Source organism: Pelodiscus sinensis, chromosome 14, assembly GCF_049634645.1.
Source record: "Pelodiscus sinensis isolate JC-2024 chromosome 14, ASM4963464v1, whole genome shotgun sequence".
NCBI classification, from domain to species: Eukaryota; Metazoa; Chordata; order Testudines; family Trionychidae; genus Pelodiscus; species Pelodiscus sinensis.
The window spans coordinates 17,218,034-17,235,920 of NC_134724.1; the positions used below are offsets into that span (position 1 = coordinate 17,218,034).

General features: G+C 44.8%; 1 protein-coding gene across 2 annotated transcripts in view; it reads left to right on the forward strand.

The window, feature by feature from the left end:
- FAH (fumarylacetoacetate hydrolase) overlaps window positions 1–17,123 on the forward strand; it is a 28,562-nt gene extending 11,439 nt beyond the window's left edge. For both annotated transcript variants that reach the window (XM_075897099.1, XM_075897100.1), the window contains exons 8-14: window positions 427–526; window positions 1,280–1,410; window positions 2,325–2,400; window positions 4,076–4,122; window positions 5,985–6,086; window positions 9,722–9,839; window positions 16,875–17,123. In XM_075897099.1, coding sequence (XP_075753214.1) covers window positions 427–526; window positions 1,280–1,410; window positions 2,325–2,400; window positions 4,076–4,122; window positions 5,985–6,086; window positions 9,722–9,839; window positions 16,875–16,954 — 654 coding nt within the window. In that variant the 3' untranslated portion in view covers window positions 16,955–17,123. The remainder of the gene's footprint in view (window positions 1–426; window positions 527–1,279; window positions 1,411–2,324; window positions 2,401–4,075; window positions 4,123–5,984; window positions 6,087–9,721; window positions 9,840–16,874) is intronic.
- The last annotated feature ends 764 nt before the right edge of the window (window positions 17,124–17,887 follow it).

A 17,887-nucleotide genomic window follows, 5' to 3' on the forward strand; every position in this document is an offset into this window, starting at 1 on the left:
AATAATCATGCCCTTTGCTGCAGTGTGTAGAAAGAAAGTGGTTGTTTAACTGGGTAAAAAGCCCTATCGTTCTGTCCCCAACTTGAATGGAGCTTTTTTCTTCTGGACTGCAAAAGTGAATTATTCTTCAGTAATTTCAGGTGCTGAGTTAATGACCAATACTTCTCAGCTCATTACTGTTCAAGTGGTTCAATGCTGCCCTCTCGCTAAGGAAGGAGGGAGAAAAAAGCTGTAATTCTTGTTTCATCTTGCACAAGGAAAGTCCAATGAAAGTTAGAAGAAAGCAAATAAAATCCCATTCTACCCTATCTGCCTCATCAGCCCTCACCTTTAATAGTACTTCTTGCAGGAGATTTGTCTTGGCATAACCACAGGCATGATTTTCAGATCTTTGACTTGGTTAAAGTGTGTACTTCTCTCTTACAGGCTTTCTTTGTGGGCCCCGGGAACAAGTTTGGGGAGCCTATCCCAGTCAACAGAGCTCATGAGCACATTTTTGGAATGGTCCTTATGAATGACTGGAGTGGTAATAAGTGTTCCTCTGCCTCCCTGGGGAAATGCATGTACATAATGCTCAGAATATTGACAGCTAGTGTGTTTGGTTTTACACTTAGTCAGGACCCTGTTGGGCAACAGTAGCAGGAGTGGAATAGTCTGCAACTGTCAGGCTTTGATTCAAATCCTGCTCAGGTCTGTATTGACTAAGAGCTCCTGCTAGTGCAGGTTGTCTAGCTATCTACATGACATGAGCTGATTTCGGTCTTAATCCTGCTTGCCATGGACATGACATAAACCATCACCTCAGCAAAGGGCCTCTGTAGCTGAGGGGGGAAAGAGGTTGTGATTCCAGCGTGTTCATTGTGTTTTCACTATGGAACACGTTTTAGCTCCGTTTAGCTAATCAAGGGGGACCCTAAGATTGATTTCAACCAGTTGAATGGAAATAAAAGATGTTAACCAGTGTCTAGGCAAGGGAAAATAATGGTGAAGCTGGATTTAATGTATTAACTAGCCCCTATCTAAAGCTGGCTGCTCTTCCTAATCTAGACCTACCCAGAGGACTTTGAATTGTGCTTCTGAGCCCTTCAGATGACTGCTTTATGTCATGGCTGAGCTATTCTGGGCAAGCAAGTGGTATTTCATTGCTTGTTCCATGGATAGTGTAAGCTGTTGGACTGCAGAGCTCTTCATCTGGTGTTCAGTCACAGGCCTGAAGTCCATGCAACTCTCTGAAAATGTTTCATTAGATTTCATTAGATTTGACTTTCCTTTTTTCCAGCTCGTGACATTCAGAAGTGGGAATATGTTCCTCTCGGTCCATTTCTGGGCAAGAGTTTTGGCACAACCATCTCTCCGTGGGTCGTTACTATGGAAGCTCTCATGCCTTTTGTGTTGCCAAACCCCGTCCAGGTTAGCAAGAGAACAGCTGGGTCATTAGAAATGATTTGAGTGAAATCTAAGTTTCAAGAACAGAAATGCTTGGTTGTACCAGCACCTTTCTACTGACTTCAAGGCTTGATCCCACATCCAAGATGTGGGGTAATATCCTGGCCCCTTTAAAATTAATGGGAAAACACCCATCGACTTCTGTGAGGCCAGGTTTTCAGTCATCACAGTGTGTATGGCTGCATAGCTTTGAAAACCATCTGCAAACCTGAGCTGGTCAAGAAAAATATCTCTCTTAAACATCTGTACATAGAAACGATACTAATTGGCAAGCTTCTCTTTAGCGTTTGGTAACACTTTTGAGTGCTTACAGTAAGTGGTAGAGACTGTGGACTCAAGCTGAAAGGTTCTGATCAATAGTCAAAGCTGCCCATAGTTTGAGGATATTTGATTTTATGGTATGTAGCCATTTAATTAGACTGTTACAAGCTAGTAATACAGGGAAGAGAGTTTACAGGTCGTCATCTCCATGTGCCAGCTAAACTACTTAGGTCTGAAACTGCAAGTCTTCTGCAAGCTTTGAGTTAACAGTATAATCAGGACAAGGGTGCGCTAAAGTTACATTTGTTTGGATTTAATATCCATGTGAATAATCGAGAGGTCTTTTGAAGGCCACAAGAAAAAGTGCATTTGATTAAATGAATGCCTTAGTAGTAGTGAAGTAAACATTGGTGACATAATCATTTATGTGAAGTAGTCGCTTCTTAGGCAATTGTTCATGATGACAAAAGGAATGGAAAAAAATGTGTGCCTTGAAAAAGGGACAGATGGCTATTCACCAGAGCCTTGTGAAGAGAGCGGTTACAAAATGTCCAAGGTGCGTGCTGGTCTCTTTTTCTTTTGGCCTCCAGGCAATAATACATATTGTATGCCTTTAGGTTCCCAAACCACTGCCATACCTCTGTGATGAAGAGCCCTATGCTTTTGATATAAATCTCTTCGTCGCTATCAAAGGTACAGTCCTGCTGAATGATTGGTGGAGGTCAAGTAAAGTGATGTTAAATCTGCCATGTGCTTCAGACATTTGTTCAGTCAGTTCTGGGTTCCTGATATCTGCATAAGCTGGTACTTGCTGAGTCAGAGGAAAGTAAAAAAAAAAAAAAAAAGCTCATTCTGTGCCTCCTCGTTAGTGCAGTGCTTTACTTTGGGGAACATTCCTGTTCTGGTGGCTGCATATGGCCATTTTACCATCTGAAGAATTATTATAGTTTGTTTTTTTAATTCTGACAGCTCTTAAACGCCCGGTCGGGCTCAGAGCTCCATTGTGCTGGCGCTCTTATGGAAACATATAGAGTAAAAGACACCGTTCCAATTCCAGTGTCTTTGCAGTCTAATTAAAACAAGGTGCGATAATTGGCTGGTAACTAATAATCAGAAGGAACAGAGAGAGTGAAGACCAGGGAAACAGTACTAAGAATGTGTGCTTCCCTAGGGGTGAAAGTTGATTGACCTACCTTACTTCACAAGTCCCAGTGATGTCCTGAAATGAGTATAGGGCTCAGAACATGCTATGCTTCACGTGTGGGACTACCATGGCCCTGCTGTTCCATGTGTGTTAGTAGAAGAGGAGCTCAGCACCATAACACCAGGTAGAGCAGGCCAGCAAAGAAGGGGAAGGGTACAAGAGATTGTATGTCTTCCATCTCTCATCTTTCAGTCCTCCAACAAGTCCCCTTCATGGGTGCAATTCATGGCCTCTTGCGATGATGCAGCACAAGTCTGATGTAGTGAATCAGAGAAAAACAGAGGAAGGTTGGGTCAATGATTAGGACACTACCTTGAGACTGTAGAGAAAGGGTGGAGAACCTAAGGTCTGAATCCAGCTGCTGAGGCTCAACGCCCTTCCCTCCATCCCCAGCCCCTTTTTTTCCCCCTGCCATCCTTGTGGGACAGGAGCACACAAAATCTACAAACCTGGGCCCCACTAGTCTATGGTGCATAAGGGAAATGTGGGAAGTGTCTTCTCTTCAGTTGGGGCCACATCAGTGAGGATTTGTATGGCGGTTTGTGTTTGTTTGTATTTTTTTTTCTTTTTTCCTTTTTTGTTTCTCACTTGTGTGTGGCCCCCGACAGTTTTTTTTCTGTGGGTTTGGGGGTTTTCCCAACCCAAAGGTTTCCCACCCTTTTATAGAGTCACAGAGGCAACTTCTTGCTATGCCACAGATTCTCTGTATGACCTTGGGCATGTCATTTAGTCTCCCTGTGTCATTGTAAAATGTGAATACTGTACTGTGTAAGGACTTAAGCTAGAATCGTGTTGAAGGTAAAGTATCATGCAAACGAAAATAGCAAAGTATATTTTCCGTTAAATAGTACTGTATATTTCTGTAGTTCCTGCCATTTGTATGAAATAAGTCTCACAATTCCCCAATAAGATAGGAAAATAATATCTCTATTTCATGGTGAGGGAAGCAGAGGTCAAGTCAGAGTCATACCAGAAGTCTGTGACAGAGCAGGGGATAGAAACTTTCTCCCCTTGTAGCCCTTCATACCGAGAGTATGTTATTTCTTCTTGTCTACTGCCCCTGAACATGGTAACAGAAGCCTTGTCCAACCACAAAATGACAGCGCCACAGATGTCTTCATTTAGTGACATTTTCCCATTGATTGCTTCTTTTGCTCCCTTTAGGAGAAAGAATGAGCAACCCAGCCACAATATGCAAGTCAAACTTTAAGGTAAGAGTTTGGTTTAGGATCATTTTAAATTAATGAAATTAACACATTGGGTCCCATTCCAGTAGAAAGTTAAAAGCTGGTCCCCCAGCAATGTCTCCGCGGTGCCGCCACCTTCCCCCACACTGCTGCTTCTATCAGAAGTAGCAGGGGGGAAGGCTACTGCAAGTAGTCTCTGCCCGTGGCGGGCCAAGGCTGCTCTATCAGCAATCCCTGTTTGTGGCGGCCCAGGCTGGCCATGGGCAGAGGCTGCTCTGGCAGCAGCCCTATCTGCAGGGCGTCTCCACTCCCTGGTGGGACCCCACCCCCCCATGGACAAGAGTTGCTGAACCCGGTACGAGCTGGGACTGAGCAAGCCCAGCTCCTGTGTGCCCAGATGTCTGGGAAGTTAGTCTCCCACTGCTTTCAGGTCTTGTGTTTTGGATATGTCTATTGTTCCAGAAACATCTCATCCACCTCCTCTTGATTTGATAGTCTATATTTGACCAGTACCACACCATTACCCCTGTTGCTTTCGCCTTTCATCTTCTCCGAGTCTTTGATCTGCCTTTCATTTCTTTCTGGACCTCAAAACAAGTGTGTACGCTCTAGCTGTATAAAGCAACCCCTTATCCTGTTTTCATCTGCCTGTCCTTCCTGAACAAGTTGTTCCCCTCTATACCAATATTCCAGTTATGAGATTTATCCCACCAACTCTATTAAGCTCATTAAGTCATAATTTAGCTTGTGTATTCAGCCTTCCAATCCTTCCTGTGTTCACTACACTCCTTGTGCATGTGTATAGACCTATAATGTATGGAGCAGATTCCCCTATCATTTCCCCCCTTGTTGTGCCTATGTCCTTATTGTAATTTTCCATGCCCCACCCCCATCCCTCTAGCCTTCTTAAGATAGGTCTACATCGTAATAAAAGACCTGAGGATGGCCTGGCTCCACTGACTCAGGCGGAATGGCTGTAAAATTGCAATGTGGACCTATCTCAAGAAGGTTGAAGACCATGTAAAGGAGCATGGTCACAGAGGATGGGTCCATGCCTTGTCTGAACATCTACATATAATTGAATAGCCCTGCAAGCCCAAATCAGCGGACCCAGATCAAACCCATGTCTTTGATTGCATGTAGATGTATCCCTAAGGCCAACCTCTAGCCTTCCGTTATGGTCACTATCTCTTTTTTATACTTATTCTTGGGCATGTCTCATCCGCCTCCTTTGAAGTGTATTTAAAACCCTCCTCACTAGGCTAGCAAGTCCGTATCAAAGAAGATCTTTCCCTTGAAATTCATATGAATAACATGATTGATGATGGCTGTTGTATTGCCAGGTACCTGCACAACTTCTCTCTTTTACCCATTTAAAGTTATTATGACTGGTTGACTTGTTATGTTGCGCAGAACCTGGTTGCTGCAAATTGCCATTAACCCCAACATTAATATCACATCATCAAGTGTTAAAATCCTTCTACACAGGATTCTGTGGGCATCTGGGACAAGCAAACATTCAGGGGAAATGTTGGTGGAAAAATTCTCATTGATTCCACTGGGCTTTGAACGGAGCCAATTGTCTATGGAGCTGGTGCATTAACATGCCGTGTGTTGAGAGAGCCAAGTTGCAATCGTTGCTTCTCACCTCTTCACGTATAAGCTATTTGTATAAGGCCATTCATCTGCAGACCAATCAATGCCACAGGATCAATTTTAAGTAATTACAAATATTCCATGGAGGCTGCTGAAGGCTCCTGATTAGATAAGGACGTTGTTCCTGGAGGCTAATTTTTAACAGTATAATTCAGAGAATGAAATCCATTTTGTACAGAGTAGTGACATCTGAGAGTCATGTCTGTGCTTCACTTTCTCCCATTCCCTAGTATATGTACTGGACCATGAAACAGCAGGTGGCTCACCACTCTGTTAATGGATGCAACCTCAGACCTGGAGATCTCCTGGCATCTGGAACAATCAGTGGACCTGTAAGCACTTAATTAACAGTGATCATTACTAACTAATTACTCAGCCACTAGAAACTCATCAGATGTGACCTTGATCTTAAAGCCACTTTGTTTTATTAGGGGACATCTTTGTAGTCCTTCCTCAGTCTTTTTGAAGTACATACCTTAACAGAGAGAAGCAAAATGCAGGACAATGTAGCACTTTAAAGACTAACAAGATGGTTTATTAGATGATGAGCTTTCGTGGGCCAGACCCACTTCCTCAGATCAAATAGTGGAAGAAAGTAGTCACAACCATATATACCAAAGGATACAATTTAAAAAAATGAACAAATATGAAAAGGACAAATCACATTGCAGAACAGAAGGGGGATGCGGGGGGGTGGGAAGGGGGAGGAAGGAAGGTAAGTGTCTGTGAATTGCTGATATTAAAGGTAGGGAGAGTGGGATGTTTGTGAGTTAATGGTATTACAGGTGATAATTGGGGAAACTGTCTTGGTAATGGGTGAGAAAGTTCAAAGACTTGTTAAGTCCTTGTTGGTAAGTGTCGAATTTTAACATGAATGACAGTTCAGAGGATTCCCTTTCAAGTGCAGATGTAAAAGGTCTTTGTAGCAGAATGCAGGTGGCTAAGTCATTTAGAGAGTGTCCTTTCTGGTTAAAGTGGCAAGAAACTGTTTTCTCTTTGTGATCTTGTCTGATATCTGTTTTGTGGGCATTAATCCTTTGGCGAAGTGTCTGAGATGTTTGTCCAATGTACATAGCAGACGGACACTTTCGGCACATGATAGCGTAGATTATATTTCTGGATGCGCAGGAATATGTGTTCTTGATCTTATAACTCACTTGGTTAGGTCCAATAATGGTATCAGCAGAATGAATATGTGGACAAAGCTGGCAACGGGGTTTGTTGCAAGGGAAGGTACCAGGGTTGGTATTAGTGTGGTATGTCCTGTGGTGGTTGGTAAGAATCATCTTGAGGTTAGGTGGTTGTCTATAGGAGACTATGGGTCTGTCTCCCAGAGCCTCTTTGAGTATGGTATCCTGTTCCAATATAGGCTGTAGTTTATTGATAATGTGTTGGACAGGTTTAAGTTGGGGGTTGTAGGTGATGACAAGTGGTGTTCTATTGTTGGTTTTCTTGGGTCTGTCTTGAAGTAGATGGTTTCTAGGTATTCGTCTGGCTCTTTCAATTTGCTTTTTTGTTTCTCTGGGTGGGTAGTTGAGATTTATAAATGCTTGGTAGAGATCCTGAAGCTTCTGGTCTCTGTCAGTGGGGTTAGAGCAGATGCGGTTGTATCGAAGGGATTGGCTATAGACGATGGATCGTGTGGTGTGTTCTGGATGGGAGCTGGATGCATGTAGGTAACTGTATGAGTCAGTGGGTTTTCTGTAGAGAGTGGTGTCTAATTTTCCATTGTTGATTTGTACGGTGGGTAAAAATCAATTTGTCAGATGCATCGATATTACGCATGTCCATGCAACTGACCAAGTGGTTCCTACACATGAAAGCTTATGCTTAAATAAATCTGCTCTTTAAGGTACCCCAGGACTCCTCTGTTGTTTTTACAGATACAGACTAGCATGGTGTATTTTCTTAAGCCTTCCTCTTCTTAAAAGCAGTTGTGTTTTAGAAGCAACAATATTCCTGCACAAAAGTATCCATGTTAGGTTTGTAAAATCCTGTGTAACTAGTTAACCAGCCTGTGTGAGCTGGGAATTGGCATTCCTCTCTCCCTCTTCCCCTCCCCACTTCTGGTCCTGAATGAGGCTGCTGACTCCCAGCTGACATGGACTGGGAGCTGGCAGCACTCTGGGGCTAGGGCAGCCCTCTGCCTGCAGCAGGCCACTAAGGGTGATGCTTACCAGTTACCCATTCACAGCCCTAATCCACACAGCCCAAACCTGCTGTGAGATTTACAGCTACTGTCTTGTTGTTCAAAACATCCCCCAGAGCAACAATATCTTGAGATCTCTGGATGAAAGCCTCTAGACCAGCGGTTCTCAAACCTTTTGGGCTCCGGAGCCCTTTACATGCGTAAAAATTTATGCAGAGCCCCAGCGGTCAAGTGATTGTATGTGTTGTACCTATCGATGTTTCCAGTTTGTCAACCTTGCGGAGCCCCTGGAGATGTGGGTGGGGCTCCGCAGAGCACAATTTGAGAAACACTGCTCTAGACAATAGAAGTATTAATCTTCTTCAAAGTGTTAACCCTTCCAAGTCTCTCAATTCTGTAGGACCCTAATTTCATAGTCCATTGTTTTCATTTATACTGCACTGGTATTGTACTGTACGTAGATGCAGCAAAAACAGCAACCCACTTTTCTCCTATGTATTTTTTGGGATTCATGGAACTCTGTCTCCTGAACAGCACATTGCTGGACAGTGTCCAGTGGTGGACAAAAGTGTGATGGGGGAGGGAAGCAGGTTCCTCAGTCTGAAATAAAAAATGACAGGTAAGATTTTATACCCCCATGTCCTATAGCCTGTGAAGTCATTGGGAGCCTTTCCAGTAGGGAAGGTCAATGGAAGCTGGATGTAGCGCTTAATGCATTGCCATCGGTCATTACCTACTAATGTAACAAAGCGCGTACACCATGCTGCTCGGGTACACACATATACGTGAAGCGCATTTTCTTCTCTCTAATGTAACGTGCTGCAGATTTACATTACAATCTTTTAAGCATTTCACAGCATTTAGCAACCCTCTGCACAGTGATATGTGAATAGGACTCTGAAATGTAGCGACAGACTCTGGAGAGACAGAGATAGTATCTGAGGTTATGTCTACACAGCAAAGTTATTTTGAAATAACTATCCTAGCATCTACACAGCCATTCCGTTATTTCAAAATTAAATCAAAATAGCGGAGGGCTTATTTTGAAATTGGTAAACCTCATTCCACGAGGAATAACACCAATTTTGAAATTCATATCTGGCTCCATGTTGCAGAGTGCTGTGGTGTCCCAAGTGAGGGCAACCAGAGCTCAGAGAGACAAAATGCTTTGCTGTCCCTCATCGAGGTAGGCAAGCAAGCAGAGAAACCTGAGAACCGGCTGTCCAAGGAGGGTCCCTTTAAGCACAGGCCTCAGATTGTGTGGCTGCTGCCTGAGGCTAAGTAATTCCTGTCCTGATGCCCTGCCGGACCTCGTTTCAGCTGGCCTTAAGTGCGATTCAGCGTCCACTCAGTGTGGACATGTTATTTCGAAATAGCAAAAAGCTATTTCGAAATGCATTTTGTGTGTAGATGCGTTATTTTGAAATAAGCTATTTTGAAATAACTATATCGAAATTAGATATTTTGAAATAACACTGTAGTGTAGACATATACCCTCTGTTTCCTTGAACAGAATCCAGTTTTTCCTTATAGTGCCCACTTACTAAAGCTAGAGGTACCAAAGAAAAGATTGCTTTAGGCAATTGTGGCCTCCAGTCAGTAATGAGTTAAAAACAAAGACCCGGGCAAGTATGCTAGAATATAGGTGAACTGGATCAATGACTGTTGCTGGCCGCTTTCCAGGAATAGGCCCAGAATCCAATAACATAGTTGTGTTCTCACTCCCAGCAGCAGGGAAATGTGCGGGGGAGAGGGTGTTAATGTGGCACAGACATGTGGAATGGCTTTATAATCCTGCTACTAACTTACGCTTTGAAGGATCCGGAGAACTTTGGCTCCATGCTGGAGATGTCATGGAAGGGCACAAAAGTAATTGATCTTGGGAATGGACATTTTCGTAAATTTCTGCAGGACGGGGACGAAGTCATTATAACAGGTAACAACCAAAGGCTTCTGGGTGTGTTCTTTTGGCGCTATGTGGTCTGGCCTAATGCCACAGTGTGTAGCCCCTCGTTGTTCTATATATAGCATTTCTAGTGGGAGTCAGGCTACCTGTGAATTCCTAGCTGTCACAGGACCCCTTGCTGGCTGTTGGGAGATAAAGGCCAGGGGATGTACTGCCCCCTCCTGTATTTGCTTTATGGGTCTGTTTTGTTGTGTTTATTTTGGCCCAGTAACTGCATGGCTCATTTATCTCCTCATTGCTCCCAGATAAAGCAGAGGATTCTTGCAGCCCCGTGTGTATCTGTTTTGGGGTACCTGTTACTGTGGTATCGATGCACATGGGATTCCCCTTGCCTGGGTTCAGAGATGACGCCAGTATTCTGGTGCTCTGTCCACACCACTTGATTATAACCTTTATACACTTTTAGGCCCAGTTATCACAACCAGTGCTGGCTGAATTTCAGTAGGATTTGCAGTGCTTTTTTTGTGATGGTACTGCCTGGTATGCAATACCGGCACCTCCAGATGCAGTACCAGCACCCCCAGTCAGAGCTCAACAACTTTTCTCCTGAAGTACCAGCACCTTAAAAAAAAAAAAAAAAAGCACTGAGGATTTGAATGTCTTGCGCATCTCTGAAACTCTCAGTCAAAGCCTACATGCACTTGAGCCATTTGTCCTAGCTGCCAGAGCCAGGCCCAGAATCCTAAAGCTAAACTGTTTTGAATATGGAAGGGGGGCGCGGGGTTCCAGTTCAAATAGCTGGGTCTAAACCAAACTCCTGTGTTTTTAGTTGAAGGTTAGATTCAGACCCAGAAATTCCCCCCTTCCCGCGACCCTGCTTCTGATATGGCCTAAATTTGGTGAGAACATTTGTTCTTGTGGGATTTTTTTGGTCCAAGTTTGCAAACATCCCATCAGTCCCTCTGCTGTCCACTTAGGCTATGTCTAGACTGCAGGCTTCTTTCGAAAGAGGCTCTTTCAAAAGCATCTTTCGAAAGAGCCTCTTTCGAAAGATCGCGTCTAGACTGCAGGCGGATCTTTCGAAAGAGCAATCCGCTTTTTCAAAAGAGAGCACCCAGCGAGTCTGGATGCTCTCTTTCGAGGAAGCCCTATTTACATTGAAGAACGCCTTCTTTCGAAAGAGGAACTTTCGAAAGAAGGCATTCTTCCTCGTGAAACGAGGTTTACCGCCATCGAAAGAAAAGCCGCGTTCTTTCGAAATTATTTCGAAAGAACGCGGCTTGAGTCTGGACGCAGGGGAAGTTTTTTCGGGAAAAGGCTACTTTTCCCGAAAAAACCCCTGAGTCTGGACACAGCCTTAGAGAGCTGCTTCAAGATTTTTCACATCAACAAATCTCGCTAACCAGAACTTAACCTGGATCTGAACAGCTTCTCAGATTCATCCCAGTGCTTATGAGTCCTAAGTGGAGTAGCCTATGGGATTTCTATGGAAAATGAAGCTGCTAAAGTGGTAGGAAAAACGAATGCATGTGACTTAAGCCACTAACTTGCCCGGGTTGCCCATTGCTGCTGTAATAGTTACATTTCAGAATTGCCTCTTGATTTTTAAATGGCTGTTGCAACTTCCCTCACTACTACTCTCTGCCACCTGTTCATAGGCAGATGCCACTTGTCTAGGGTTACCCTACGTCCTGGTTTTCCAGGACATTACCTCTTTTTGAAGCTATGTCCTAGAGACAGTTACAACATCTGCTCTGGATTTTTGCAGAGCAGATGCTGTAACTCAGAAAGATCTCTGATTGGTTTGATTAGCAGCAATTGGTCCCCCCTCTACATCTGTAGTTGATTGGTCCGTTACCCTGCAGCCACAGTTAATGAAATGTGTTAATAGCTTATTGCAAATGGAGCTGGTCAAAAAATTCCTGTCTGGAGGGTTTTTTTGGCTAGAAAACATCTTGTTTTTTAAAAATATATTTTAACAAAAATCTGTTTTTTGTCAAGTTTTCATTTATAAAAAATTGAGGTTTTGGATGTTTTCCCCCCCACTCCACTTCTGCCACCTCCTCAAAATTAGGAAATTATTTAATGGAAACATTCCACATGTTTGGCAGGAAATGAAATTATTTCCTGCCCAACTGTAATCGCCACCCCTTTTGATAGACACCTTTCAGGTACTCCATTATAGCACTTTCTGGTGTTCAGAGAATTTTAGATTAATAACTAAATCTCACACTACCTCTGTGAGGTAGAAGTTACCCGATTTTACAAATAGTGAGAGTGAGACACACAATGGTTTGGATGCCCTGTGGAAGGTCACACAAAACATCAGCAGCTAAGCTGTGAATAGAACCCCTGTGTCCTGAATAGGTGACGTACTCTAGCCACTCCACCAGCGTTCCCTCTAAGGGGGTGGCCACTCAGGAATGATTCAAACACTGTCCATCTGATTTGCAGAGTGCACTCACCTGGCAGTTTGTGTTTCAGCTGGTGGTGCACATCTACACATGCCTTGGTGCGCATAACAAAATGTATTTCTCAAAACTTTCTTCACAAAATTTATTCCTGGATGGAAGAAATTAGAGGGAACATTGCACTCCACCATAGATCAGATTCTGATGCTCTTGCTCGCAGTGAAGTGGTGCTTTTGATATCAACCTGTAACTTCTCTGCATGAGCCAGGCTATCAGCATGTGGTCCCTGGTCTCTTTGGTGATGAATAAGCAATAACCTCTGAGTTGGCTGTTTTGAGTCTTGAACATCATTTACCAGAAGCACGCTTAAAATAATACAATGTAACACTAACATAGGACAGAACATTGCATGGTGATAGATGTGTGTTCAGCCAAGTTAGTGAGTAGAACACTGTGCTATTTTAAAATAAACACGGTTCCACAGCTACAATGGATTGAGTCATGGGGCCCATTTTTAAAGCCCAATTGATGTTGTACGTAAAAGGAAATGTACCCTCTGAGGCTGGCTCCTGAGCTAGTTTTGGATGCACTCCTATTTAGTGACTTACAGTAGGTCAAACTAAAGCCTTTAGGGCACACCAGAGGTTAGAGTAGAGCCCTATTACAGCCTGTCCCAAGGCAGGACTGGGGAGTGTCTTGCCAAGTCCCCAACCAACCATTTATTGCCTCCTTTTTTTCAAATTTCCTCTTGAATTAAACTTTCCTCTTTTCCCCCACCCACCCTGCTGTTTCAGAGAGACCTAGCGCACACAAACCAAGAGCAATGTAATGTTCCTAAGGCATACTTCTCGTGGGAGCCACTGTTACAAGATTGCAGCAAAGGGAGCAGTTGCCGTGGGGATGGCAATTCAAAGGGGTCCAGGGCTCCCTGTCTCTGCTGCTGCTACGGGCTCTTTAAGTTGCTGCTGGAGTGCTGCATGCTCTGGGTGGCTCTGAAGGCTGGGGGAGGGGGAGATGCTGCAGTCCAGCCCCTTCCACCTGCAGCTCCATCCTTTATGAGAGTCCATCCCCTTCCCTCCACACACGCACCTTGCCCAGGGGCCTGTGGAGGCTGTCGGCAAATAGCCCATACAGCAGGGGTGGGCAAGATACGGCCTGGGGACCAGAGTCGGCCCAACAACCCTTTCAGTCCAGCCGGTGGCCCACCCCACTGGACTCACAGGCAGGGAGCAGCCCCAGGGCTCAGAGCAGCTGACTGTTGCATCTGCTTCTCTGCACTGGAAGTAGGGGGAAGTTTTGTCCACTGCAAAACCCCTCCTTCACCCAAATTCCCTCTGACTCCCTGCCCTCTGTACCCCATGGCCTATCCTAAGCTCCCTTCTGCACCCAACCTCCATCCCAGACCTTGCCCCTCCTTCTTAGAAAAGTGCAGCCCTTGACCACTTACCAAAGTCTCAGAGTGGTCCCCATCAAAAATTGTTGCCCACCTCTGCCATACAGTCACACTTTGCAGCAAACAGATCACTGCATTTTCTTATCCTTATTAAGATTTCCTTGTCTATATTTGTCTGCTGCTTGACATCTGAATTGGGTTCCAACCCCAAGAGTAAATGTGGTGTTAGTGCTTAGCCGGTACCGCTGAATAAATTTGTTCAATATTCTGTAAAGGTCAACTCGTTTAACCTCACTGACATTCCTTACAATAAACCAGTTATTCCTGATCAGGAATTTGGCTAGTTATAAAGTCCAAAGTTTGCACTTTCTTTTCCACAGTCAGGGCTTCATAGAGATTTTTGTAGTTGGCCAGTGTGACACTGTTTGCATTAAATATTCTATCCAAGTGTCGAGCCAGCCTGACTTAGTCAAAAGAAGGCTTTCTCCCTTTTAAGATCTATTCCTGTCTACCTCTTAGCTACTCTGTGTTTCAGAGTTGGCCACTTTTCTTTACTAAGTCTGTCAACATATGATCCTTGGGAAGAGACTGTCCCTAGATCTTTGTTACTGCATGATCTGAATTCTCATAAGAAGTGGAATCTGCTGTCTCACAGGAAAACTCCACTGCTTTGTTATCCGTATTACAAAGAATCTCTGGAGTGAGCACAGCATGGATGCAGACACTCTGTAATATGATTCAGAGGGGACAGTGTGAGGAGACTGAAGAAGGAATGAGAGATTCTTTTTCTTCAAGACTTGCGTCTCTGAAAAGCACTCAGTCAAATCAAGAGCTGAAAAATCTGTAATGCCTCTAATATCGGGAAAGAGAAGCAGATTTGAAGAGTCACCTTCCCTGTCACCAATGGAATTATTTCAGTGCCTTTGTTTAAAAAAAAAAAAAAACACCCCAGCAATAACATGCTATGCTTTGGGAGCAATCAACCACGAAGATGGTCTCCCACAACCTACGTAATTAGCAAATAGGAACGACGTTGCTGTGAATCACTAGAGTAATACGTGGCGCAGCTTTTCTTCCAGATATTGTGAATGAAATCCTTGCTTTTCTGGTTCAGGTTGCATACAAGGGCCAGAGCAAACAGAAGGGACCCTAAATGTGCCACATGGGGCTGTGGGAGGATTTCCCTGATGTAGGCACGATGGCTGAGGCTGACAGCCAGAAGACTGCCCTCTAAAGATGCTGTTGAGGAATTGTAACCCCCCCCCCTACACACACACTTCTGCGTGTGGTGTGCCATCCCGTTTGGAAAAGAAAGTGGCACTGAGACCACTTAGAGGGAGAATGAGTCTGCTCCACCAGCTAAGCTACCAGCCAGCTCTGAGTCCCAGGTTCAATTCTGCCTGCAGATGACCAGGGTCTCCTGACATTACTGAATGACTGGAGCAGAAGGGGGCCTACAGCACTGTGGAAATCTGGGGCAGAGTTGCAGTCTCTAGGCGAGGCTAGGGAAGCTGCAGTAATGTAAGCAGACCTGCAAGGGGCCTTTCCAGCCCTCAGAGCAGCCCACGATTGGGAAAGCACAAAGGTGGTTTTGTGCACTGTCCCACTGGGTTGTCCGTTCTGTGAGTCTAGCTCCGGGAGAGCAGCCACACAACGAAACAGCATCTGAGCTCCATAGGATGGCTGATGGGCTTAGTAGCGGGTGAGTGGCACAAACGTGAGTTGCAGCCCATAGCCATTCCCAGCAATTGTCAGCAGCACTAAGATTCAGTCCACTCCCTGCCCAGTGGACCAGCTAGTTCGCATTTCAAGTATCACGCTACCCAAGCTAGAGTTTTTTGGACAGGAGTTAGGATGGGTTGAGTTGTATTTTGAGCTGACACTGCCATGAAGACAAGGCCTCAGTAAAACTGTACAGATATCATTAACATCCTCTCTACTAATAGAAATGGAGGGACGGGTGAGTCACTGGAACCATGTTGTTACGTGCAGGGAACAGTGTAGCTTCCGTTATTCTTGAAGAATCCATCTTTTGACAATGAAATTGCTTCTTAAAACAGCCTGTTCACAGGACATGTTACCTCAGTGTCTCTCTCCCGTCACTAAACATTGCAGGCCTGTATGCCGGGGTGTGTGAAGGGGGCGAGTGCACCCCTCCCACAGTCCCCCAAATAAGTGTAAGGGTGGGGTAGCGTGTTACCCCAGCCTCCCTCCCCCATGCTCTGGCTGGCTGGGGAAAGGCTGGGACGGCGCGCTGCACAAGCCTCCCTTCTCTGTGCTCTGTCCAGCCAGGGGAAGATTTACACACCTCTTATCCCCCAGGCTGGGGGCAAGGCTTGGCCACTGTAGCAGGAGTGGGCAGCCACCAGTCCCTGCTATGGCTTGCACCCATCCACAGAAATTCCTGCGTAAGGGGCTCCATTGCCAGCGGAGGTCTCTGGTCATTGTCTGTGGTTTCACCTGAGTGGTTTTTTTTTTCCAGGCATATCTGACACACATGGGATGAAACGCTTATAGCTGAGTTTCCTTGCCTGATTTCTCTGCAAGCTAAACAAATGGCTGAATACAGGACATGGCAGAGCGCGCCAGTTCTAACATAGGCCTTGCAGCACCCATGTTCCCCAGGACTGTGGACTTTATATGTGGGACAGTCAGTCAGAATGTCAACTCTCGCCACATGCATGAGCACCGAGAGGCCCAGTTGTTCTGTAGCTACAGATTTAATCCATGACCAGTAACGTTAGCAGCAGCTGTAGATGTTCATTGTTTATATAATGGAGCATAGTTGGGCATCTCTGACCAGGTTCTCATCTGGTATCAATGAAGCTGGGCCAGTTTAGTGGGCTACTCCAATTTATACAAGTTGAGGATTTGACCATTGGTTTTGGGTGGGTTTTTATTTTTAATTGTAGCCTTCCCCATTGACAACCTGAGGATTCTCCTAAACTATGCCAAGGACCATGCCTGCATAGAGTTGGCTGCAGGTTCAGGGACCAACTACTGCCATACACCCCCCTTTGCTCAGCAGTATCCAGTGCATATTGGGGCCTGATCAAAAGCCCCTCGATGTCAATGGGAAACTTTGGGCCAGGTGGGTTGGGATCACCCCAGTTGAACACAGCTAAGGAGCTAGGCTGCCATCGGAGTATAGACATTCATTTCGTTCCCTTCATGTGTCTACTATTTTTTGGTTTGTTTTTTGCTTCCTGTAAAAATCCGCTAGGTGCCTCTTGTATGACTCTCTTCCTCTCCCCACTCCAGGTCACTGCCAGGGAAATGGGTACCGAGTGGGATTTGGCCAATGTTCAGGAAAAGTGCTCCCCGCCATCTCTGTTCCATGACTGTCTGCACAAGGGGACTTTCAAGGAGGGGAAGAAGCTAAGCCACATTTTCTGACACAAAGAAATTAAACTTTGTGCATTCAGTTTTCAAATACATATATTTTATATAAATGTGTGGTGCCTACCAAGTATTTTAACTGTTATCAATAAATATCTTAATGACACTGAAGTCAACTACGTCCGCTTCTTACAACTGTAATACTCTCCTGGTTATGCCCACATCAACGTAAGTAGAGTCTTCACATGCAGTCCATTATAGTGGGCATTCTGACCTGGGGCAAACTGATTTTCATTGAGTACCTTGATGGATATAAACACCATAGTCAGAGGTGGAGCTGCCAGACAGGAATAACAAGGCAAATGTGGACAAAACATTTTGAATTATTAATGGGGGGTGGAATCTTGTAGAATCTTTTGTGGAAAATGGCAGATTCATTATTGAAACACCGAGGCCTTGTCTCCACTTACCAGAGGATCAACACTCTGGCAATCTGTCTTCTGGGGTTCAATTTAGTGGGTCTAGTAAAGACCTGCTAAATTGAATGCTGAGGGTGCCCGCATCGACTGCGGTACTTCTCACAAGGAGTAAGGGAAGTCAATGGGAGTGTTTCTCCTGTCGACCTCTGGCTGTAGGGCTGCCCCAGAAAATGAGTGCAAGGCATGTTGACTCCAGCTATGCAATCAATGTAGCTGGAGTTGCATATCTTGCATCAATTTTCTTTGCTAGTGTAGACCTGGCCTTAAAAGCACGAGAGCAGTTAAGGAGACTAAGGGAATCTTTGCATCTCTTGTCACAAAGAATAATAGGGAGATGTTAGCCCTAGAGTTTCCCTTTGCAGGTGTAACAGGGGTGACAGTACCAGGGGCTGAGGTGTTACCTGAATTGATAGCTTGAATTCCAATGAGTCACCGGGATGGGACGATTAACCTTAG